The 25707-nt window shown below is 37.9% G+C and overlaps 1 protein-coding gene across 1 annotated transcript in view; it reads left to right on the top strand.

The window, feature by feature from the left end:
• Positions 1 to 25707, top strand: part of TENM1 (teneurin transmembrane protein 1) — a 670347-nt gene that overhangs the window by 11168 nt on the left and 633472 nt on the right. The window contains exon 2 of the mRNA XM_055565537.1: positions 16487 to 16765. Coding sequence (XP_055421512.1) covers positions 16549 to 16765 — 217 coding nt within the window. The 5' untranslated portion in view covers positions 16487 to 16548. The remainder of the gene's footprint in view (positions 1 to 16486; positions 16766 to 25707) is intronic.

Genomic DNA, 25707 nt, shown 5'->3' with positions numbered 1-25707 from the left:
CTTTTCTGGAAATGACTTTCATTTTCTGAAATGATAAATCCCCATTCTCTAGGCAGAGATAAAGCTTAGGCTCAGTTATATCCCCACTTTCCTTGAACTGATGGCGAATCCAGATGACAACCTAGAGCCTTTCTCCACAGTGGAGAATCTGGATAATTTGTACCCACAAATGGGTCAAGCATATTGCATTCAGTATTCCGTCAAGTCATGCCAAGTCCATGCTCTCACAGGTTTAGTTTTCAAAAGAATGGGCTAGGAGGTTGTGTATTTCCTGGCATGGAGTATACCTCTTAGTGAAATGAAAGACACTTTGCAGACCAAAAACTGGCATGAAACATACCTTTGATTTCATCGGCAAGCATGCCATATGTCACAGAATTCTACTGCTTCCTGTTATTTCATCTGAGAGCGTCTTTCCTGCACATGGCTCTGAGTTGCAGTTAAGGAAAATGGATAGTGCAGTTAATTGATGTAAATAACTTGAATTCATTTGGGCCTAAGGTAGTTATTTGCCAAATTAATAGTATGCTGAGTTTGATACTCTTTATGGGAGGTAACATGTTACAGTGAAAAGAGCAGCAGACTAGGAATAATGAAACCTGGGTTCTCGTCCAAAGTTTGCTACTACTGCCTTGCTGTGTTTTGCAAATATTTGAGGCTCTGTTTTCTCATGTGAAAGTGGGAGTAATAACATCCTTGCAATGGACTATGTCAGACGGGTGTAAGTGTATAAATTGTAATGCTGTATGTGAGATTTAAAAGTTGAAAATGTGTAAAGTACTTTGCAAAATACTCTTTATATATACCTTCTAATGAATGGCTGAGTAGCCATACATTTATATGAACATCGATTGGAAAAGCAGAAAGGACAGTAAATATTTCATGTTTTCTACACAAAACTTGTCATTGCTAATATTCTGATGAAAAGGTAATATATCCTCAATGTAGAGAACAGGGAAAATAGAAAGAAAATAAAAATCACACAATACAATACAGAGATAATTGTCATTAGTATTTTGATGTATTTCCTTTCAGTTTTTAATTAAAAAAAAATTGGTAACAAACCTCTATGTATGAGGGGTACTGCTTTTCTGGTTAAAAATTAATAGAACTTAATTATAAGAAATTTAATAGAAAGTTCTCTGTAATCAAGCTCTTTTAAATAATTTTTCACATTTAATTTCCATTTTGTATCTTATTGTTTTCATGTAGCATTATATTCTAGGGTTTTCCCAAAGCATTAAAAATTCTCTGAAGCTATTTTAGCTTTTTAGTATCTAAAATTTTAAACTTATGTGTAAGTAGAGAGCATGATTGACTAAACCCAGCATTTAGCCATCAGGTAACTTCATTAATTTTCAGCTCATGGACAGTCTTGCTTTATTTATACCTGACTCGTGCCTCTCTTGCCTCACTAGATTTTTTGAAGTAAGTCCAAGATATCATTTCATCCATAAAACTTTAGCAGATGGCTATAAGATATGAAGACTCGTCCTTAACCTAATTATACCATATTGCACCTTAAAAATAGACAAAAGTAAAGTGAAGTCGCTCAGTCATGTCCAACTCCTTGTGACTCCACGGACTGTAGCTTACAGGACTCCTCCATTCATGGGATTTTCCAGGCAAGAGTACAGGAGTGGATTGCCATTTCTTCTCCAGAGGATCTTCCCGACACAAGAATCGAACCCAGGTCGCCCACATTGTAGGCAGATATTTTACCTTAAAAATAGACAATTAAACAATAAATCTTTAATATCATCAGATATGCTGTACATTTTCAGATTTCTGGAACTATTTCATAAATATATGTATAGCTTGTTTCATTTCTTTATTCTCATGAGAATCAAAATAAGATGTACACATGAGAATTTATAGCTTTGTCTCTTAAATATTTTTCAATTTCTGTATTTCCCTTCCCACTATTAATTTTTTCCTTACAATTTATGTGTTGAGGAAAATTGATCATTTCTCACTCTCTTGATTTTGCTCTTTACATTCCTGTTGCATTATGTGATAGGTTTCTCTGCCTCTAGTACTTTCTATAAACTGGATGTTAGATTTAGACTCCCACTGGTTAATAGAAATATAATGCAGAATACATGTGTAGGTTTTAAATTCTGGGAGCCATGCTGAAAAAGGGAAAACTAGGTGAAATTAATTTTAAAAATATATTTTATTTAACCCAGTATACCCAACTGTTATCACATCCATGTATAATCCATGTAAAATTATTCAGGTCAGTTCAGTTGCTCAGTCGTGTCCGACTCTTTGCGACCCCATGGACTGCAGCATGCCAGGCCTCCCTGTCCATCACCAACTCCCGGAATTTACCCAAACCCATGTCCATTGAGTCGGTGATGCCATCCAACCATCTCATCCTCTGTTGTCCCCTTCTCCTCCCACCTTCAATCTTTCCCAGCATCAGGGTCTTTTCAAATGAGTCAAATTATTAATGAGTTGTTTAAAATGGTTTTTCTTATAGTAAGCCTTTGAATTACTAAGCAAAAAAGCTACAAACCCCTAATGTGTGTAGCATTTTTATAAAGTCCTGCCATTAAAATATCAGGATTTGGGCTAGATTTCTAGCTATGGCCTAGCAAGAATCTATAAAACCACCCCTTAAGAAACAACTATAAACGATGAAGCACTACAAGTTGACAGAAACAACCTTTGAAGCCCCCTGGAAGTTAACCAAAGCCTCCAACATCCAGAAGGCACCTATACTTGAGTAAACTATTGGACTCTGAGTAATAATAATGGGACTCTGGTGTTTTGCCTTGGGCATGCTCATGTGCCACACATACTCTTCCCCACTTCTGTACACATACACATGTGCACACATTTGCACAGAAGCACACACACACACAGATCGGTCAGTGCCCATGTTGGGCAGGCTATGCCATAGTTGGCTGGTTCACTTAATGTGGAGAGGTGTACAATGCCCACGTCCAGGGACATTGTTGGTAGAAGTGATACTCTCAGTGGAGTTGAGCCAGTGGGGAGGGTCAACAGTTCTCCTAATCTGAGGTTGTGATAAGCATATTTCAGTCTGAGACTGTGCACACATGCAGCATGCAGTGGACACTTGAGAGAGCTTAGACCAGTTCTGTTCATTAACCCTGAAGCAGTGCACAGAGGAAATGCAGAAGGCCTGGTAGAAAATGAACACTTTGGCAAAGGTGAAAATGGCATGAGCTTTGATTGTGCTCTTTCCCACACACAGATCCATTGACAGAAGATAGAAAGAACCCTTATAGGTTTGAGGTGGTTGAGGACAACCTCTGTGCAGTTTTTGACTGACCACAAAGCTACAAGAACACAGAATTCACCCTTAGGAAACCAAGCTTAAAAAAAGAATATAGCAAAAATACTAATCAGAGAAATCAGCAGCCATACATCACTGGGGGATGTATTTCTCAGATTTGGCCTGGGCAGATTACTAAATAAATTTTAAAAATCTGTAATAGTTACTTTCAGGGGAAAAAAAATCAGAATCCAGAGTTGTTATATTTCCCAAAATGTCCAGATTTTAGCAAAAAATTATGAAATATGCAAAGAAAAAATCAATCAACATAAACTGTGTCTGAATATCTCCAGATGTTGTAATTAACAGACAAGACTTCAAAGACTTTTGAATATGTTCAAAGAAGAAAAGGAGACCACGAATAAAGACTTCATGGAAAGCATGACAAAAATGAACAAACTCATGATTTTCAAGAAGGAAATAAAAATATAAGAAGAACCAAATAGAAATAATTAAAATGAAAAATCCACTAGAGGGACTCGACAACAGATTTAATATGGCAATGGAAGCAATCAGTTAACTTGAAGATTGAGCTACAGAAATTGTCTAAACTGAAGAACAGAGAGAAAAAATATCAAAGAAAAATGAACAGAGCCTCAGGGACATGAAGGGTAACATCAAGAATACAAAAAAAAAAAAAAAAAAAGAATACCAACATATATATTAATACCAGAAGGAAGGCGGAAAAGTGGCAGCAGAGCATGCTTAACAAAAATATTTGCTAATTTAACATAAGGACTATGTTCAGAAATAAAAAGGCCAGAAAAGACATACATGCTCCAATATGGATGAACAGGGGCACAGGAGCATTATGAAAGAAGTCAGATGCAGAAAGACCACATATTGTGTGATTCCATTTATAGAAAATATCCAGAATAGGCAAATCTATAGACAGAAATTGTATTAGTAGTTGTCAAGTGCTGTGGGGAGGTTGAATTGGAAATGAATGCTTAATGGATTTAGGAATTATTTTTAGGATGGTGAAAATGTTTAAAAGTGGATGGTGGTCATGGCTTCACAACTGTATAAATGTACCCCAAATCATTAAATTTCTCATTTGAAGTGGTTCATTGTATATAATTTATATCTAAATAAAGCAGTTTAAAAAGAAATAGTTAACAAACAACAAAAACCAAACAAAAAGATCAGTAATATTGGCTCCCCAAATATGATGTTTTCAAAACAATAGATAACCTAGGATTAATACATTTACAGTTAAGAATGTTATTAATTAATAATCATGACTGTAAATTGTTTTGCAATTTACATGGGGCTTTCACATGTTATATTTTATTGGAGTCATCTGCCAGCACTCTGGGGGAAGGTGTTTAGCCTTTATTATGCAAAAGGAGGGGCCTTCCTGGTGGCTCAGAGGATAAAGCACCTGCCTGCAATGCAGAAGACCTGGGTTTGATCCCTGGGTTGGGACTATCCCCTGGAGAAGGAAATGGCAACCCACTCCAGTGTTCTTGCCTGGAGAATCCCATGGACAGAGGAGCCTGGCAAGCTACAGTCCGTGGGGTCGCAAAGAGTCGGACACGACTGAGCGACTTCACTTTCTTTCTTTCTATGCAAAAGGAGAAGAGTTAGATGATTTCTCCAGTCCCATATAGTAAGTGACAAACTCTGACTTTCTGACTCCAAGTTCACCGCCATTCCTACTCTATCAACCCTACTCTCTGTGGTAGCAACCCAATTGTAATTATTAATGCATTGTATTACTCCCTGTAGACAAATATGGAAACTTAAATATTAGAAGATGGGATCAAAAAGGTGAAAATCACAGCTCAATGTGTGCTATGTCTTACTGAGCATTTATTGGTAGGAAGGCTGAGGAAGTCTAATAAATTTGCAGCTTGTGACCTGGAATGGTGCAGAAATCTGTATCAAACTGATCACACATTGACCCAGCAACACCACTCTTCTTCCAGCCCTCTTTCATGTGGGTGTCTAGTAAAGGCAAAATGTAGTAAGCAACAGAAATTGTGTTGATTTATACCCAATAACATGTTTGCAGAAAGAAAGTGAAGTCACTCAGTCATGTCCAACTCTTTGCAACCCCATGGACGGTAGCCTGCCAGGCTCCTCCACCCATGGGATTTTCTGGGCAAGAGTACTAGAGTGGGTTGCCATTTCCTTCTTGAGGGGATCTTCCCAACCCGGGGATTGAACCTGGGTCTCCTGCACTGCGGGCAGACGCTTTACCATCTGAGCCACCAGGGAAGCCTCCATGTTTGCAGAACGGCCATGTTTTTATAGTTTTACTGGTTTCACTCTTGGCATTGTAGGCTCCTTCCACTTAGATCTAAATTGCTCTTTTCCTGGACATCTTCTTATACCATCCTGGTCCATGAAGCTTATTCCCTTTGTTACATAGGTAATACCTTGCAGGTGCTCTATAGGGTCTAGAAGCCACTTTGTCTCCTCCTAAGCTGCAAACTAAAATCTTGCCTAAGTTTCTCACTCGTTTCTAGCACCTTCCTCTGAATCTTATTTCAAAGAATCTGTGACCCTCATAACAAAGAGGTTAAGAGTACAGGGTCTAGAGCTGGACATTTTGGATTTGAATTCTAGCTCCATTAGCTGTGTGATCTTGGTGAAATTGCTTAACCTTTCAGTGCTTCTGTTTTTTAATCTGTAAATGAGGAAAGCATATCTTATGAAATTTTTGAGGATTAAGTGCAATCATGGATGTAAATTGCTTAAAATAGTGCCTGGATCATCTTTTTAGTCCTTTTACTTCTGATGATAATAATAATGATAATGAGGAGAAGGAGGAGAAGAATGACTATTTAAGCAAGCTGACAACTTGAACTTATACTAGGGGCTTGCCTCTGGTATTTGTTTTTTTGTTTGTTTGTTTTGTTTTAAATTTCATGTGCTAACCATAACAGCCCTGAGAGGCTCATAGGATTAATGATATTAGGTATTTTCCACACTTTACAGAAGAGAAATGGTGGCATGCTACTTTGTCATAAAGCTGGATCTGGAACATACATTTTAGGATTCTCTCATAGGGCTCTTTCTATTATAATATAGCTTGCTGCCTTTGAAATGGTTAGCATTTGCCCAAAGGAGCAAAATACTTGGTGCAAACCTCAGCAATTATTATTAACCCCAGTATCCACCTCTACAATTAAGTCACTAAAGCGTCTACATGTTTGTAGCATATGTTATGTTAATTGGAGTAGCTCCTTTTCCACATAATACTTAACATAATTGAAAATGAAGTTCAAGTAGTGAGCAGTGAAAATGTTTCTGTTCCCAATTGTTTTACATGAAACTTGAGAGAGTTACTGATAAAGTGCAAATTTCAATGAACTAATGGATAGCAATAGAAAGCTATGATTAATATTTGCTATTGGCAAACGATGAAAGAAATTGATATCTCTGGTTGTTTAATATCATATTTAAAGCCTATTACTTTTCAAGATACTGTATTAAATGTGATGCTACATTTTGGATAAGTGTGTTAATGCTAAAATTACTATGAAATTTACAGAACCCCAGTGGATTTCATTGTAAGAAAAAGGAATTGAATATGATTGTTTACTAGGGGAAATAAGCAGCTCTTGTTCTTCTCCAAAGAGTAAAAAGGCTTTTATACATTGTTATCTTCAATTTTTTTGAAGATTGTCCCCATATTAAGTGTTTAGCTGATTTACATAATCTACCACAAAGGATATTGAGAAGTTATAAGAGAAAGACAATTTGAAATTACTTTAGGTAATTGCTGGAGTTCCGAAAAGATGGTGTGCTGGAGATAGATGTCAGTACAACTCAGAGATGTATTATTATTTTCAGATTACTAAGGTATAGAAGTACACTAAGTTCAGTTCAGTCGTTCAGTCATGTCCGACTCTTTGCGACCCCATGAACCGCACAGCATGCCAGGCCTCCCTGTCCATCACCAACTCCCGGAGTCCACCCAAACCCATGTCCATTGAGTCGGTGATGCCATCCAACCATCTCATCCTCTGTTGTCCCCTTCTCCTCCTGCCCTCAATCTTTCCCAACATCAGGGTCTTTTCAAATGAGTCAGCTCTTCGCATCAGGTGGTCAAAGTACTGGAGTTTCAGCTTCAACAGTCCTTCCAATGAACACCCAGGACTGATCTCCTTTAGGATGGACTGGTTGGATCTCCTTGCAGTCCAAGGGACTCTCAAGAGTCTTCTCCAACACCACAGTTCAAAAGCATCAATTCTTCGGCACTCAGCTTTCTTTATAGTCCAACTCTCATATCCATACATGACCACTGGAAAAACCATAGCCTTGACTAGATGGACCTTTGTTGACAAAGTAATGTCTCTGCTTTTTAATATGCTGTCTAGGTTGGTCATAACTTTCCTTCCAAGGAGTAAGCATCTTTTAATTTCATGGCTGCAGTCAAAATCATCTGCAGTGATTTTGGAGCCCAGAAAAATAAAGTCAGCCACTGTTTCCCCATCTATTTGCCATGAAGTGATGGGACTGGGTGCCATGATCTTAGTTTTCTGAATCTTGAGCTGTAAGCCAACTTTTTCACTGTCTTCTTTCACTTTCAAGAGGCTCTTTAATTCTTCTTCACTTTCTGCCATAAGGGTGGTATCATCTGCATATCTGAGGTTATTAATATTTCTCCCAGAAATCTTGATTCCAGCTTGTGCTTCTTCCAGCCCAGCGTTTCTCATGATGTGTTCTGCATATAAGTTAAATAAGCAGGGTGACAATATACAGCCTTGATGTACTCCTTTTCCTATTTGGAACCAGTCTGTTGTTCCATGTCCAGTTCTAACTGTTGCTTCCTGACCTGCATACAGGTTTCTCAAGAGGCAGGTCAGGTGGTCGGGTATTCCCATCTCTTTCAGAATTTTCCACAGTTCATTGTGATCCACACAGTCAAAGGCTTTGGCATAGTCAATAAAGCAGAAATAGATGTTTTTCTGGAACTCTTGCTTTTTCGATGATCTAGCGGATGTTGGCAATTTGATCTCTGGTTCCTCTGCCTTTTCTAAAAGTAGTTTAGAAGTAGTAATACACAATTAAAAAAAAATCCTGCTCATTGAATGTGAAATATGAACCAGAGATTCTGGGCCCTCATTTGGGCATTAAGTAAGTTGTTGCCATTTATCTAATGGGATATTATGAAATACTCAATAAATCTTTAAAATTATGATATATATTGTTCCAGTTCCCAAGAACTTTGACCGTATGTCTCTGTGTGTGAGTTTTAGAGTCCAGATTTCCTCAGTAGCAATGGAGAGTATGAAATGAGAGTAAGTGCCCAAAATAATTGGTCTAAAATTCTTGATTTTTTCTTTTAAAATCATTTTCCAGGTTAGAGTGTTTTTGTGGAGCCTGGAAGCAACACCACCTTTTCCATTCTCTCTCCCTGCTTGCCTCATGTGATTTAGCATCTGTATCCATAAAAATGTTTAGAGTTTTTATCCAAAAATAATGAGAACAAATAGATACAAGAAGCTGGGGAGGGGGGCGGGAAACAGAGCCTAAACAGGAAGAGATGTGAGATTAATTAATCATCACTATTTAGTTGTGGAATTAAATGACTTTCATTTTTCTCTTTCAAAATGGCCTAAAGCGCCTGCCGGGGTGCTATGTGGAAATCCACTGCAGCTGTTCTCACAACTGAGTCAAATCAGTTGTTTTGGAGGAATATTTTTCCAGAAGGGACCTTTCATGCTCCCATTTTTTAGATTTTGAAAGCACTAATAAAACAGTTAGATTAAACAAGCTCATGTAAACCAGTACAAGTAGACAGAATTTCATTTCACCTCTTGAGTGCTATATCTGCTATAATAGAATATCTGTGTACCACAAAAGCAGTCTACTTCTACAGGTATCATTTCCTGGATAAGAAGACCCATATGCAGTACGTAAAATTCTCAGCCTGTCTCCTGAAAAATGATGATTTACTTCTCTTTTTATTTACTAGAATGTTATGACAGTATCCATGAAACCCCATAATACTTGGCCAGTTCCGTTACAAAGGCCATATGATATCATCATACACACATTGATAGGTATTTTTTTTAAAAATAATATAATTCCATCAAACTAGAATTTATTTGGTATATAAGTAAATTAAGTCAATCAAACAGTTGGAGTGTAATTAGATACTAACAGATTGTTTTCAGAAAGACTCTTACTTTTATCAAATTTGTCATTTTTCGAAAACATCTAAAGCAAATGATTTCTGTCCAGCCACTGATCTGCTTTCTTCTTAGTATAATGTTCCTTCATCTAAAGAGGGGAAAAATAAAAAGGGCAAGCAGCAAACTATGAAAGATAGTTTCAGCAAATATTATAAAGGCTTAATTTATTTGCTTTATTGTACCAATATAGTTTAATTTTTAAAAAACTCAGTAAGGTTCCCAGTCTATAAAGACACAAAAACCATAAATAGTTCACAAGAGAGAAAACAGAACTAGAAAACACATGCAGAGAAAATGTCCAGCCTCACTAATAATCAAGGAAATGCAAATTAAAGGAAGAAGATCCTTTCATTTACTTATTTCAAATGAATGTTAAAAAGAAATACTCCAAGTTGATCAGGGTACAACTGAAGAAGAGTGTTCCCACACATTGCTGACTGCAGTGGAAGTCATTACAGTCCTCCAAAGCCACAAAAATGTTCAAACCTTTTGGCTCATTAATTCAACTTCTTGGAATCTACCCTAAGGAAATAATAAAAAATATTGAAGATGTTCATATTATTTTTATATGCCTCCAGTTATAATACTTATAAATAGAAAGGGAAGAATATAAATTCCCAATAATAGGGGAATGGGTGTGTAAATTATGATACATCCATTACTATACTGCCATTAAAAATGATCGTTACACAAATTCTACAGAAACACGCGAAAAACATCTACAGAGACATAAAGAACATGAAGAAATATATGTGTACATTAGGACTGTAAGGAAATGGGCCAGAGTGGCAGCAGTAACTCTTACTTGGCTGGTAAGATTATAGGGGAGCTTTCTCCCTCATGCAATTATGCTACTTTTAAAGCTATTCTCACCCACCATGACAGTTCAGTACTTAAGTGTTTGCTTAAGAGAAACAAAGAAGGTTGAGAAAAGAATCAGCCAAGAGTTCACATTCACTTTCTAAGTCCAATGTTTTCTGAATCAGTCAATCTCCATTAAAATAAAAGGTCGTTATTATAGACAAATTATAATAATTTCAAAGAGTACTATCCCCCTTTGCTAGGTGTTCTCCAGGTACTTGGTACTCCCATTTCCTCTTGTCTGGTGTGCTAAGAAGGCCTGTTTTCCTTGGGTAATGTGCTTTGTTTTTTTCTCTAGGGTGGAGTGAGCCTTTTTAGTGAAAGCCCAAACTTGTGAACAGTTCCTACGAGTAGGACAGATCTGTTTTCCAATATGAGAGGGCAGCCATATGCTAAAGAACAAAATATGGAAAGAAAATAACAGCATAGATAAAAAGGAAGGGAGGTTATGTTCAACACATAAATGCATACACAGACCCATGGATTCAAAAGCAATAGTTTACTTACACTACCCTATGGTAGACTGGAATGAGTGTGAAGGGTTAGGGAAAGGGACAGGAAAGGAAGAAAAGGGAGCTGAGGGGAGGGGAGTGCAAATTTGGCTTTGAATATACCCACCATTTTTTGGGTCAGTCGATCTAAATTTCCCTTCAATTTCATATACAGTCATGGGATTTTAGAGTTGGAGGAGCTCTTTGAGATAATCTAATCTCCTATGACCTTGAGATAAACTAGAGGCTCCAAGAGAGGGGAAGGTTGTGTACCTTAGGCCACTCTTCCCAGTATTCTTCTGAAAGATAAAGTGGAACAGTGATGGAGTGTGGTCTTTGGAGACAGTTTGTATGAATTGAAATCTCAGCTGTACTGCTAGTTACTAGCTGTGTGACCTTGGGCAAGTCACCTAACTGCTCTGTTCCTTGGTTTTCTTTATAGAATGGCTATAAAAATAGTACCTACCTCATAGAGTGCTGTAAGAATGAAAAGATTAATATGTGAAAAGCATTTAGGACAGTGACTGGTAGGCGTGATACCTGCTGTGAGGTAATCACTGCTGTGGCTGCTGCTGCTTCGTTGTGGTTGTGATAATCCTACCATTGCAAGGCCAGTAATTTCCCTACACCAAGTTGTCTCTCCCTAGCCTTATGGTGACTAAAGAAATAAACAAGAACCTCCTTGGGTCTCCTCTGAAGTCACCTTGGAGTTTATCTTGTTAGCAAGTAGAAAGTGGAAAACACAAGGGTAAACCACAGGTGGTGACATTTGAATTTATACTATGCGATCTATCAGGATGAATCTTTTGCAGTAGGAAAGATAATTGACTTCTTTTTTTTTTAGTCTGTTACATAGGAGCATGTGTTTTACCTACACAGTTGCTTTTTTTTAAAGTTTATTATTCATCAAAATAATCGAGAAATTAAAAATTATTTTGGTGTGAATTGTATTATATGTACATTTGGTTTTCCTATGAGTTGACAATACCATCATCATGTCTAAATGACATTGGCTTGTCAGTGGCCCTCCAGGATGCCATGTTGAGCACTGAATGAAAAAGACAATTAAGCAAATATGAGCATTTTCTTTACCATGGCATATTTAGAACAGCATCTTTTCAGACGTATTGTGTTTTCAAACATGGTTACATTTAAAATATTAATATTTTTCTTAATGTTTTATCACTTTTTATTTTCAAAAGGTAAACTAGTTGTGAGTAATGTCAAGCTCTGTCTCTCAAGACCTGAGTAAATCTCTATTATATACTTTCACAGCTCTAGGCACACAGTTATATATGCCTCCATATCATGTGTCTAAAGAGAACTGGAATGTATTTTCTGCCATCTGGGTCCACTGATGTAAATTTTAAGATAAGAAATTGTGGTTGAGGGTTAGGGAGCAGGGAAGGATTATTTTCTCTTGTTTTTTTTTCTTTTTTCTTTTACCAATTTGTCATGTAAGATTGTTTCCAGGCTATACTCAATGATTATAGCTGTGAATAGCTGTGATGAGAACATTAAGAATGGTTCAAAATGGATATAGGCATCTCTCACTCTCTCTCCTCATCTCATTTTCGTGTTGCAAATACATATACTGAGGGAAAGAAGAATGTCTAAATTTCTTTACATAAAAATAGAGGAGATTTTAACATGATAAATCATAGTAACCAAAATACAGTGTGAGGCATTAGAAGTTAAATGGTTTTCATTTTTAAATTTAAATTGACAGGTTTGAGTGACATAAGTTTATAACCAACTGAAACTTAACAGGGAGCATTATTTTGACCATATCTCTGCTATGTTAATCCCAGGCAGAGTGAACCAAAGACTTCACTGAAAGAGCAAGTAAGAGTTGGGAAGTGTGTTTAGAAAGTAGAACAATACCTATTTATCTCCATATTATGACATTTTATTAAACATTTAATTATTTTTTTAATTATAAGATTCTTGTTTGTTATTTTTCCATTATCAATGACCTTATGTGGAAAATAGCTCTCCACCCCTGCTCAGTAAACTTTCAGTCTTTAATAAACAGAGAACTGTATGTGTTGGTTAAAGTGAAGTGAAATAAATGTTATTAATGTCTCCTTTTCTGGGTGAAAGTCCAATCTTCAGCTGCAATGATGCATCTCAGAAGTCTGTTATTGTTACATTTCTCATGGTGTGCTGCTGCTGCTGCTAAGTCGCTTCAGTCATGTCCGACTCTGTGCGACCCCATAGACAGCAGCCCACCAGGCTCCCCAGTCCCTGGGATTCTCCAGGCAAGAACACTGGTAGCTAAATCAAGGGGCTTCTCTGGTGGCTCAGACAGTAAGGAATCTGCCTGTAAAGCAGAAGACCCAGGATTTGATCAGGAAGATCCCCTGGAGAAGGGAATGGCAACCCACTTCAGTATTCTTGCCTAGAAAATTCCATGGGCAGAGGAACCTGGCAGACTACAGTCCGTGGAGCAGCCAAGAGTCAGACATGACTGAGCAACTAACATTTTCACTTTCACTTTCAAAGCCTAAAATCCAGACAACTGCCTGCCTTCTGAAGAACATGCTATGGGAACTTGGAAAGAAAGAGATTAAAATTGCCCTTAGATGCCCATTGGAATTTCAGTGCTTGTAATGATGGTGGTGGTGGTGAGCAAATAAGCAGTCCTTTCCCAATACCTTCATCTTTAATGCTTAGATAGTACTTTGTTTTTTTTTGTTTTGTTTTGTTTTTGTTTTTGTTTTTTTTTTTTGGTGAGTTATTCCATTGTACTTTGTAGTAGAGTTGTTTGTTATCACTTGTATTACAACTGTGAGTTCCTTGGGTGCAGAGACTGTGGTCTATTCATTTCTACATTTTCTCTAGCCGCTTCTGTAAGTCTTAAGTAAGTAAGTAAGTGAAGTCGCTCAGTCGTGTCCGACTCTTTGCGATCCCATGGACTGTAGCCTACCAGGCTTCTCCATCCATGGGATTCTCCAGGCAAGGATACTGGAGTGGGTTACCATTTCCTTCTCCAGGGGATCTTCCCGACCCAGGGATCCAACCTGGGTCTCCCTAATTGGAGGCAGACGCTTTAACCTCTGAGCCACCAGGGAAGATGTTAAGTCTTGACATTGGTTTATTCAATTTATTTAGCAGATATTGATCAAATGTGTACTATATGCAAGGCACTGTGCTCATTTTAGGAATATAGAAATGAATAGAACAAATAAAAATATCCACTTTCATGGAGGTTGCATTTTCGATGGGAGAGCCATGTGGCAGACAATAAACAAATAAAATATACAGTATACCATTTAGTGACAAGTTCTATGAAAGACAGGAAGGAGGATGAGAAATGACATTTTTTAGTGGTTTACAGTGAGAGGTTGCAAAGGCCCTGAGGTGGAATTGTGCCTGGTATTTTCAGAAACAGCAAGGAGGCTAATATTGGGTTGGCCAAAAACTTCATTTGGGTTTTTCCATAACACCTTATGAAAACCCAAACAAGCTTTTTGGCCAACCCAATACATCTGGAGTGGGTGACATAGGAAGAAATATCAGAGGATGAGTTTGGAGAGGTTAGGGTGGGGAGAGGTGGACATTGTAAGAGTTCACCTAGGTCATTGTAAGAATTTCAGCTTTTATTTTAAAGGACATGACTGAGCAACTGAACTGAAGGTGCCAATAATGCTTTTGAGCCACAAAGAGATGATATGACTTAGATTCAAAAGCTTCATTCTGGCTGGAGTGTGAGGAATGTGCTATAAGGGAGCAATGGTGTAAACCAGGGGATCAATTAGGAGGCTTTGGCAATAATTCTGGTGTGGTATTGGGGAAGTAGAGGATGCCTTTGGATTCTGGATATATTTCGAAGGTAGTACCAACAGGTTGAACTGATGGATTGTATGTGGGACGTGAAAGGTGGGAATCAAGCATGACTTCAGAGTCTGTGGCTTGAGCAAACAGAATAATGAAGTTGCCTTTTACCAAGAAAGAGAAGACTGTGAAAGAAAGTGTGGGGAAGGGGTGGGAATCAGGAGCTCAGTTTTGAACTCAATACATTTGAGATACCTTTCAGATATCTAAGTAGATACCTTAAGAAAGCTGTTGGATACTCAAGTCTGTGGCACAGGAGAGGGACCTAGGCTGGAGCTGTGAACTGAGGATTTTAGATTCAGTATGTAAGAAGGCATGAACTTAGATTGTTGCTGAATCACCAGTATATATTCATTTATCTGCTTTCTCTCCAAGGATGCTCAGCTCTGATATCAATTCAAGCAAACAAGGGGCCTCCATAGACCACTTATGGAATTTGTAGGTTCAGGAGTTAAATAGTTTTTACTATGTATGTGCCTAGAGTAGTGCTAAGTGGTAAGGGGTATATAAAGATGCATAAGACTCAGAGTCTGCCTTCAAGGACCTTAATATGTGGTTAAGGCCTCAACTAGTGAAACTGTTCATGCTACGAAACATTGCGTACTTTTGAATGCTCATCAGTCAATCTATCAGCTTTACAGAGTGATTTCAATGTTCTTTTTGTTATGCATGTGATAGAAATTCCCAAAAGTGAGATACTGTACGTGACAAAGGAGCCACCATCCAGATGTCAGTAGATTTCTTTGAAAATGCATATGGTGAAGAGCTGAAGAAAAATCAGGGAGTCATTTTCACTGCAAAATAAAATCATGGCCTTGTTTGGTTTCAAGCTAAGTTTCTTTAACATTGTATGAAAGGGCCAAGTTGCAAAGTTGCAACAGTGCAGGAAAATGATGATAAAATAATATATAGAATGAAAATAAGCACATGTTTACAGGACTTAAAACTTTTCAGAAGGCTTTGCCATCTCAGATGGTGTTTGAGCTGCTCAAACCGCTCTGTGCTCAGTAAGGGGGATAATGCCTCTACTGGTCTTAAGAGCCTTATGACTCCTAGCTCAGCGTTCTGTGGGGAAGGGGATTTCTTTCAATGATTTATCATGAAGTTTTAAATTTCTATTTCTAAACCCGATTTAGATCCTGCTGTTTCTACACCACTATACTCACTAGAAGTGCTGTTTATATCCTCTTGGTACTATGAAGAACAAAAATTTACCACCACCTAACTCATTAAAAATGCTCTGCAAGCCCGAGGCACAGAAGCCACAATATGAACACAAAGAGTTCAGTCCCCCTTAAGGACACTTTATTTCATGAGCCTCTCTAACTCAGATTCATTCTCTTCCTCGGAGCCCCTTTCTTAAATGCAATATTAAACCAGAGGCAAGAATGTGTTTTTTTCTGAATGTAGTTCTCTTACCAGTTTTCATTTCAAATGTAGGATGTGCTGGGTTAATATTTGTACTTCTGGCCACTTTAAAATCTTATATATATTTTTTTAATCTGACCACAGACTTTAACATTAAAAACATGTACACACCGTAGAACAACACAGTCAGTCCTTTATTTGCATTCCGTTACAAATATTTTTGAAGGCTGTCTCTTTTTAACCTTAAGTGTTTTCTGATAACTGCTACCTCCAGCTTAATCCTAAATGCTTGATGAAGTATGCATGGAACACAGTGTTATTATTGCCCCAGGCTAGTTTCATGTCATGCAGTTTGTCTTTGGCTCCCCTCCTTTGATAGTATTATCAGGACCAATTGTGAATCTGCCAGATGCATTTTCTTGCAAAAGGACAAATCTAAGCAAGCTTGTGTTTTTCCATCCCTCTTTCAGGACTGCTTACACTAAGGAGTTCCTCTTCCTTTTTTCATGAAACTGAGCTTGCTTCATCAGAGATGGAACAAACAGACTGCAAACCCTACCAGCCTCTGTCAAAAGTCAAGCATGAAATGGACCTAGCTTATACCAGTTCTTCCGATGAGAGTGAAGATGGAAGAAAACCAAGACAGTCATACAACTCCAGAGAAACTCTGCATGAATATAACCAAGAGCTGAGGATGAATTACAACAGCCAGAGTAGGACGAGGAAAGAAGTCGAGAAATCTACCCAAGGTATGTTTTTATTGGATTTTTATAGCTAATATGATTTCTCACTAGGGAATGGGTTGTGTGCATAAACTTATGTTTTGGAAACAAATTTGCTGATGTTAATTGGTTAACAATTCATACTTCTTACATATGCTTAGTGAATCTGTTTCATATGCCAATCCTAACTGTGGTTGTAGGTTACATGTGCTTTTTACGGATTATGCATGAGTTTGCATGCAACAATCCTCTTATCAGAGCATTCAAAATTTGCTTAATCCTACAAATAGCCATTTACAGATTGAAAGATAAATAATTTATAGTAAGAGGAAAAGTAAACAGCTAAGTGCTTTTCAAGCCATTGCCTATATGGGACGAAAGGCTCAAATAAATCTTCAGCATCAAAAAGAGCTGTAAAAAGTTAGTGGAGACTACCAAGCAAAGGTCCAGAAAGTTTGTCGACAGAATGCTGAAACCTTGTGCAGCATAGTCCAAAGGGAAGCCATGATGTGGGGCATATCCTTTGGACAACCTTAGTTTCTCAATTGTAGATTGACAAGATAGTTTCTAATAAGTAGACAACAGGTAGATAGAAATATGATTTCCTTATTTGTTTTCAGATGATACAGAAGTGGTATTAGACCCCATTTCACTTCATAGGGGAAAAAAAAGAGATACTGATGTTGGCACTGATTACTTAAAAAAAAAAAATAAGTCTGTGTGGAGATTTTTTTTTTAAATGATTTGATTATCTAGATCAATGGTTCTCAAAGCATGGACCCTGGTCCACCAGCAGCAGAATCACCTACTGACTTATTAGAAAGGCAAATTCTCAGGGATCACCACAGATCATGTAAAATTCTTACACATGAAAATTGCTTTATTGGAATCTTGCATTAGAAAAATTTTAAATTGAGCCAAAATTTGAGATATTCATACCAACATTTAGATATACACTAAATATTTAGATTAACTATGTTACTAATGTTTTCAGTTCAGTTCAGTTCAGCCCCTCAGTCGTGTTCGACTCTTTGCGACCCCATGGACTGCAGCACACCAGGCCTCCCTGTCCATCACCAACTCCTGGAGTTTACTCAAACTCATGTCCATTGAGTCGGTGATGCCATTCAACCATCTCATCCTCTGTCATCCCCTTCTTCTCCTGCCTTTAATCTTTCCCAGCATCAGGGTCTTTTCAAACGGGTCAGCTCTTCACATCAGGTGACCAAAGTATTGGAGTTTCAGCTTCAACATCAGTCCTCCCAATGAATACTCAGGACTGATTTCCTTTAGGATGGACTGGTTGGATCTCCTTGCAGTCCAAGGGACACTCTATGGACAGAGTTTTGTGACATTGTACAGGAGACAGGGAGCAAGACCATCCCCAAGAAAAAGAAATGCAAAAAAGCACTAATGTTTTAGCTCTTAACATACTAGGTAAAAGTTTTATATCTGTCTTTTCAAGAACTTCATTTTAGCCTTCCTTATTTAGTCTGCTGAAGACTGCAACTTTGTTATGAGTAATTTTTTTCTTCTGCGTTACTGGAAATTGGGAAATATTTTCATATAGGAATTTTTTTGGCTCTATTGTGCTTTAAGCAATGTGTAATTACCATCAATGTTTCTCTATAAGATTGTCTTTACAGAATATGAACTTATAATTGTGAGTTGTGGCTTATAGAATCAGTGTATAGAGTGTTTGACCTAATAATGTTACGAATTTAAATAAGAATGCATTTCTGGTGACAGTTTGTTCTAAAAATATAAGTGATTTTATATTGAGTCAGTATAAAGACCTAGCCAGATTTTGTCTGCATGCATTGTGCTCAAAATAAATTTTGAGATGAGAGAAAGTTTGTCTTCTAAAATGTCATCCTAATTTCTCTTTAATAGCCTATTATTATTCAGTAAGCTTTTATTGAGCACTTGCTATGTGTCAGGCTTCAAGTCAGATGGTTGGGATGTAGATGACCATGATAGTTTCTGGTTGTAGGAAACTCATAATGTTGTGGAGAAAATAGACATCTGACAAATCATTACACTTAAATGTAGCAGGTACATTTACACACAAATTGCTATGGAAGTACATGGGTGAATCAGGGTCCATAGAAAAGTGATATTTGATCAATTTTTTCACATTTGAATAAGAGTTTACCAGGAAAAGGACGAGGGCTTCCCAGGTGGTATGATGGTAAGAATTAGCCTGCTAATACAGGAGATGCAGGTTTGATCCTTGGATGGGGAAGATCCCCTGGAGGAAGAAATGGCAACCTACTCCAGTATTCTTGCCTGGGAAATCCAATGGACAGAGGAACCTGGTGGGTTCCAGTCCATGGGGTCACAAAGAGTTGGACATGACTGAGTGACTGTACATACACACACATGCACACACACGCACACACACACACACACACACACACACACACTCAGGAAAAGGACGTTCCAAGAGGGCAGATTCTTTTCCAGTGGATCTTCCCCACCCAGGAATCGAATCCAGGTCTCCTGCATTGCAGGCAGATTCTTTACCAACTGAGCTATCAGGGAAGCCCAGAGGGTAGGTTAGCAGGTGCAAAAGCATAAAACTGTGAAAAGACTTAGCATGATGAAAATTTCAATATGAAAATTGGTGCAATGGCATCATATCACAAAAAGTCTTCCATGCCCAAGTTAGGAGTTCCATTTTTTCCTTTACACATTTTTTTAAAAAAGCTTTTAAGTAATAGAGAATTTCCTAATGACTTATAATTTTTCGGATGAGAAGTGTAGAAGAGTATTGTAGATGTGTAAGCAGCAGTGTATAAGATTGATTGCAATTGGAGGAAATTGGATGCAGGGAGACCATCTATGAAGCCACTGAATTATCCCAGGCTAAGGATGGTGATGAATGTCTAAACTCTGGCTGTATCAGTAGAGGTGAAGAAACATATTCAAGAGGTATTAGTGTGGTAGAATTGATAAGCCTTAGTAATTGATTACTTGTCGAGTTTGAAAGAGATAACAGAGTCAAAGATTATTCTGAATTTCAAGTCAGAAAACTGGGAGGATGGTGATCCATTTACCAAGAGAAGAAAAATAGGAGGAGTGGGTTTGAAAGGGAATGAGTTTCTTTCTGAACATGTTAGGTTGAAGTTGCTTGGGTGACATCCAGGTGGATTTTCCTGCCAAGCAGTTGTTAATGTATGTCTAGACTTCAGGAAAGATCTGGACTGTTGAAATAAATAGACTTGAGTTCACTGATGTCTTATATAGTAGGAGATGCCTGGAGATGGATGAGATTACCCAGGGAGAATGTGTAGAATGAGACCTGAAAAAAATTAAGGACCAAAACCCAAATCCATCATCCATGAACTGAAATAAACAGTCCTATTTTAATTAGCACCATCATTTGCTATATTGACTTATGTCAAGTATAAAGATCCAGGAAGTGAGAGTTTAGAAAGTTAGAGTCTTCTTGTCATTGACTTCATGATCTTTGGAGACACCCAGGAGGGAACATATGTGTCTCTTGAGAGGATAAATGAATTAACCTACATCCGGCAAAATTGTGGGCCCCCGGTTGTCTTTTTTTTGTGAAGTCTGGAATCCTCTGTGTTATTTTGGTCCATGTATACCTTTATGTATAAGAAAATGTTATTGATTTTCGCAAATATATGGTAGCATCTTGCATCAAACTAGCTCGAGGTGACCTGACTCATTATTTTTAAGGAATAAAATTCTTAGAAAATCATTGAGATTTAAGATAGGAAAGAAGAAAGTTTGACTGGGCTCCTGCTATAGTATCAGACACTGTGCTAGATGCCTTCTAAGCTCACTAACTGTGCAGCCTTAAGCAAGTTACCTCAGCTCTCTGAGCCTATAAAGTTGACTGCAGAGTTGACTTCATCATCATCAATACCATAATCGCAATAGAAAAAATAAAAGTAGCAATAATAATAAAAGAAAACTTGAGTAGTACCTGCTGTGTTCCAGGGCTCTACTGGATACTTAAATTTACTCCTCATGAATGCCTTATGAGATGAGATGTTATCTCCAGTTTACCAATGAGGTAACTGAGGCTCGGAGAGAAATAACTTGCTGGTTTTTACAGCCAAGAAGTAGTAAGAGTTGGCATTGGAAATCAAGTCTATGACTCCAAAGTTTCCATTGTTCACTGTGCTACAGTGCCTCTCATATGTACATTATGAGGTTGTTGTGAGGATCAATTGTGATCATAAATGTGAAAGTGTTTAGGAACTCAGTAATTGTTAGTTTCCTTTCATTTGCTTCCCTGAAATCCTTTTCAGCTTCTTTTGTGTTCAGTGACCAAGGTTTTACAAGGAGGTTTAAAAAGCCTTTGTGTTCTGATTTTCTTTAGTAAGGGGCAAATGATATGCTATATCATATTCAATATTTATTCAATATTTATAATGAAATATTTCTGAGTCTTGTTTTTTTTTCACTTTTTAGGGAACTTACTGTGTCATGCAATTCAGGACTTGCTTGGGGAAATATTAATAAGAGTAAATACTTGATCCTATTTTAAATCTTCATATTCTTATCTTTATTTGCCAAAAAAGCAGAACCCATCCCCACCCCCACTATGTACACAGAGCACTGGATTTTAAAACCAGTTTTCTTATTTTCCAAAAGCTTTCTAATGAAGAGATGGACCTAATCTAATATTACACACAATTCTTTGCTAATAGGATGAATGAGCCTTAGGCAAGCTTATTTTATATGGTTTTTGGCTGGTCTAATAGCTGGGGTACATTTCCTGGAGGCACACAGGCTAGCAGTTGTTCCCAAGCAGCCTCACTTCCAAGTGATGCATCAATTAACTAAGAAATGATTATAAAATGAATGAAAATGTGTGGATATATAAATCAAAGATAATAATTTTAGTTATGAGAATTGCCCTATGATTTTTATAATAAGTAAGATTGGTTTTGAATATAGCTGCTTTACTGAAAAGTAATTATGAATGAAAGTCACCCATGCATAACAAATGGTATGAGGAAGAGCTGTTAAAAATCCCACGGGATCATAGATTCTTGAGAACTGCATCTGACACAAACATTTCATTTCTTCCTTCTTAACCTCTCTTTTGTGGCTTCTCTTTCTCCTAATACGGTTTTTGTTTGTTTTTCTGCTTTCTGTATTGCAACCTAAACCTAAATCTCACATTATCGCCATCTGGTGGAAAGAAAGTAAAATTGCCAATCTGAATTTACCAAAATTACATGGAAGCAGAGCTAATCTGTCATCCTTCCATCCACCTATCCTCCCATCTATCCATCCATCCATCTCTCCAACCATCCATTCATCCCTCCCTCCATCCATCCATCCCTCCATCCATTTTTTCATTTACTCATTTATGCATTAAACATTCATTTAGTGTCAAGTGTTCCAGGTACTTTGCTAGGTGAATGAAGTTCATCGTGAAATAAATGGGCACAGATGATTATTATTTTCCTCCTAATTGCCCCTGACTAATAAGCTACTTCATCCCACAGCAGAAGCTGCTCAAACAGTATTGCCACTTGTGGGTTCAAGGCGTAGACAGAAGCCCAGATTTGAAAAGCACATCTTGACTCTAATTTCAAGCACTTATCAGTAGTATAAACTATTGTTGGCTTATATCTAAACAGTTTGGATAACAGTTCCCACAAAAATCTTGAAAGAATTCAGTCTCCAAATCTGTATTTATATGGGAAATATCACAGATGGCAGGTGTAAAATAATGTAGCAAGGCCTGTAAAATGAAATTTCAACCACATTTGATTACCTGTGATGAATTTCCTGCTGTAAGCATGTTATGCTTCTAGTTGTCACAAGTTTCTAGCATAAAAATCTATAGTGACTACCCAAAATTTTAAACTATAAGAGAAAACTAAGTTATTTAGCAACAACTTCACCTGGTTCATGTCTTTCAGCTAGTGTCATTTGTTTATGAAAAGTTAATCGATAAATGGTTATTTATGTAGCATCTAAAACTGCTATGGAATATCCATGGCATTTATGTACTGTACCCTCTACCTGTAGCACAGCAAACGTCCCTAATCAAATCGTGGAACTCTTTCCTGCTGAGCCCAACTGTGGCCTCACATCCTTATCTACACATGATTCTGTGCAAACATTGTCAATCAATTAGAGCTGGCAAGGGAGATGAAACCTATTTCCTATCTGTGGTCTGCTTATCTGTGCCAAGTCTGCCAAGTTAAACTCTGAAGATACAGATGAACGAAAAGCAGTCTTTCCCCTCAAAGAATTCAGAGGACATTTAGGAAAGCAGATATAAACTAGCTACAGCACCGCTATATGATTAATGTTACAAAAGTGGTATATGTAAGTGTTCTTGCCTGGAGAATCCCAGGGACGGGAGAGCCTGGTGGGCTACCATCTATGGGGTTGCACAGAGTCGGACACGACTGAAGCGACTTAGCAGCAGCAGCAGCATGAGAGTCTAGAACCATGTATTCTGCTTGTGGAATGATAATGATGATTATAAGTGAAACATCTAACATTTATTAAGCACCAGGCACTGAGTCAGGTACTTTTGATGGACTGTGTTATTTAACATTCCTAACATGCTATGAGGTTGGGATCATTATTATCCCTATTTTACGGACGAGTAAAGTGAGAATCAGAGATGCTAAATAACTTGCCCAGTGTTACAGAGATATTAAGTAACAGGCCTGGGATGTTGGAACCCAGGAAGTGTGACATTAGGTCCCAGCGCTGTTACTGTATGCAGACATAGCTCCACATTTAGATCTCGAGGTCAAGGAAATGGTATCTGGGGGGGGGGGGGGGCGGTGTGTGTGTGTGTGTGTAATCATCTAGAGATAGGTGGTTCCTGAAGTAGCAAGAGTAGAAAAGATCATCCAGTGAGAAGATGTACAGTGAAAAATAAAGAATGCCAAATATAATACCCTGAGAGACCTATGAATTGAAAATAATGGGTAGAAGATAAAGGCTGGTTTTGAGATGTCAGAGAAGAATCAAAGGGAAGGGGAGAGGCTTTCCAGTGGGAAGAGGTGACTAAACAAAGACTTCAGAATCAACAAGTAGAATGAAAATCGAGAAAAAGCAAAAAAAAAAAAAGGCCGTTAGAAGGTCATTGCTGGCTTTGGACCAGAGATTCTCTACCTTAGTTGGACATTAAAATTACCTGGGATTTTACAAATCCCAGTGCCAACACTGCTCCTCGGACCAATTAAATCCGAATTTTTAGTGGTGGGACCCAGGCATTTAAAAAAATCCCTGAGAAGATTCCATTGGGCAGTGTGCATTCAAGATGATAAACAGTTCCAATAATCTTAAAGAATGATACCAAATAACAAGGACTTGAAGAGTGAGTACAAATGAATGTAGTGACAGGAATAAGGCTCTATTGGAGATTATTTCAGAATCTCAGGTAGAAGGAAAGGCTTTGAAAGAGTTCAGTGCTTCCTCTCAGACAGGAGGTAAATTCCAAAATGGAGTGGCAAGCATTTAATTTCATGTTTTGGATAAAGGAGAAAGAAGGCTGTCTGCTGAAAGTGGGCATCAAGTCAAGAGCTTTATATGAGTAACAAGGGAGGTTTTCAACCTGGCTAAGATGGAGTATACATACATATCTTCAGCTTAGGTGAGGCAGGACTGAAGATGGAGATGCAGAAATATTAATGACAATTAATATTATTGACCATTATATGCCAAGTGGGCTTCCCTGGTGGCTCAGATAGTAAAGAATCCACCTGCCAATGTAGGAGACCCAGGTTCGATCCCTGGGTAGGGAAGATCCCCTGGAGAAGGGAATGGCAACCCACTCTAGTATTCTTGCCTGGGAAATCTCATGGACAGAGGAGCTTGGCGGGCTGCTTAAGAGGTCGCACAATGGGGTTGTCAAAGAGCTGGACATGACTGACCAACTAAACAACAACATGTCAAGTAATCTGCTGAGTGGGTTCACATATTGCTTCTCTTTAGTGCTTCTCATAACCCTGTGATGTGGAGATAAGTATCATGACTCCTATATTATAGAAGTACATAGCTTGAGTAAATAGCAGAGCTAAAATATAAATTCATGACTCATTAAAGCCTATGTTCTTCCATCTACACTATTAGATGCAGTTCTGGTACATGATATCCACACTGTACTCCATGCTTTAAATATTTGTTCTCATTTGCAAAAATGATTTCCAAGTAGTATTGAGTGCCAAACTGAGGTTGGAAATTCTTTATTTGGGGGGACACCACTCTGTAATATATCTGAGGGAGATAGGATATTTACTTTATATGTTATAATTTCTTCTTCTAATGAAAAGGGAACTCCAGACGCTCCTCCATATTGTTAGCAGTGATCTCTGTAAACACAAATCAGATCATACCGTTCTTCTGAAAATCCATCAACATCTCCTAATGCCCAGAGTAATGGCTCTTCACAGTAGAGGACAAAGGGGCAGAGGACTACTAAATGCTTTGAGAATCTGATCAAAGCTCTGAATCTTTTTGCAGAAAAAAAAATGCACGTACATACTATATCAGCCATGTATTTCAAGGGTTTCAGGAAGCTTGAAGTCCTTCTGTATCCGTGGGCCATAGGTTAAGATTCTCTGCTAAGGGAATTTCATCTCCCCCTAGCTAATGCAGCGTAGATCTTACACGATTTAGTACTAAAAGTAGAAGCTACAAGGAAAAGCTTTTGAAGGTGGAAGGCTCAGCCCCTGAATTTCACCTTCCCTTGGCACTGAGTCACCTTGATTTACTGTGTTCATCATCAACTGGGAAGTGTTCTACCTAGTGCTAAATCCACAGATGGTCTGCATTTTGTTTCTGACAAGGGAGATGATATTTCCTTATATAGACATTTATATAACACACCTCTACATACAAATGATTTCAAGTTAGGCTGATGTGTACAAAAATACATATTGTACACGTAAGTTTGGAACCTGACTTCAGAGAAGGGAAGGGAGCCAAATAGTTGCAAAAATGGAGGAAGACTA

This window comes from Bubalus kerabau, chromosome X (genome assembly GCF_029407905.1).
Source record: "Bubalus kerabau isolate K-KA32 ecotype Philippines breed swamp buffalo chromosome X, PCC_UOA_SB_1v2, whole genome shotgun sequence".
Taxonomy (NCBI): domain Eukaryota; kingdom Metazoa; phylum Chordata; class Mammalia; order Artiodactyla; family Bovidae; genus Bubalus; species Bubalus kerabau.
The sequence above is the reverse complement of the archived record's forward strand: the minus strand, read 5'-3'. Positions and strand labels throughout refer to the sequence as shown.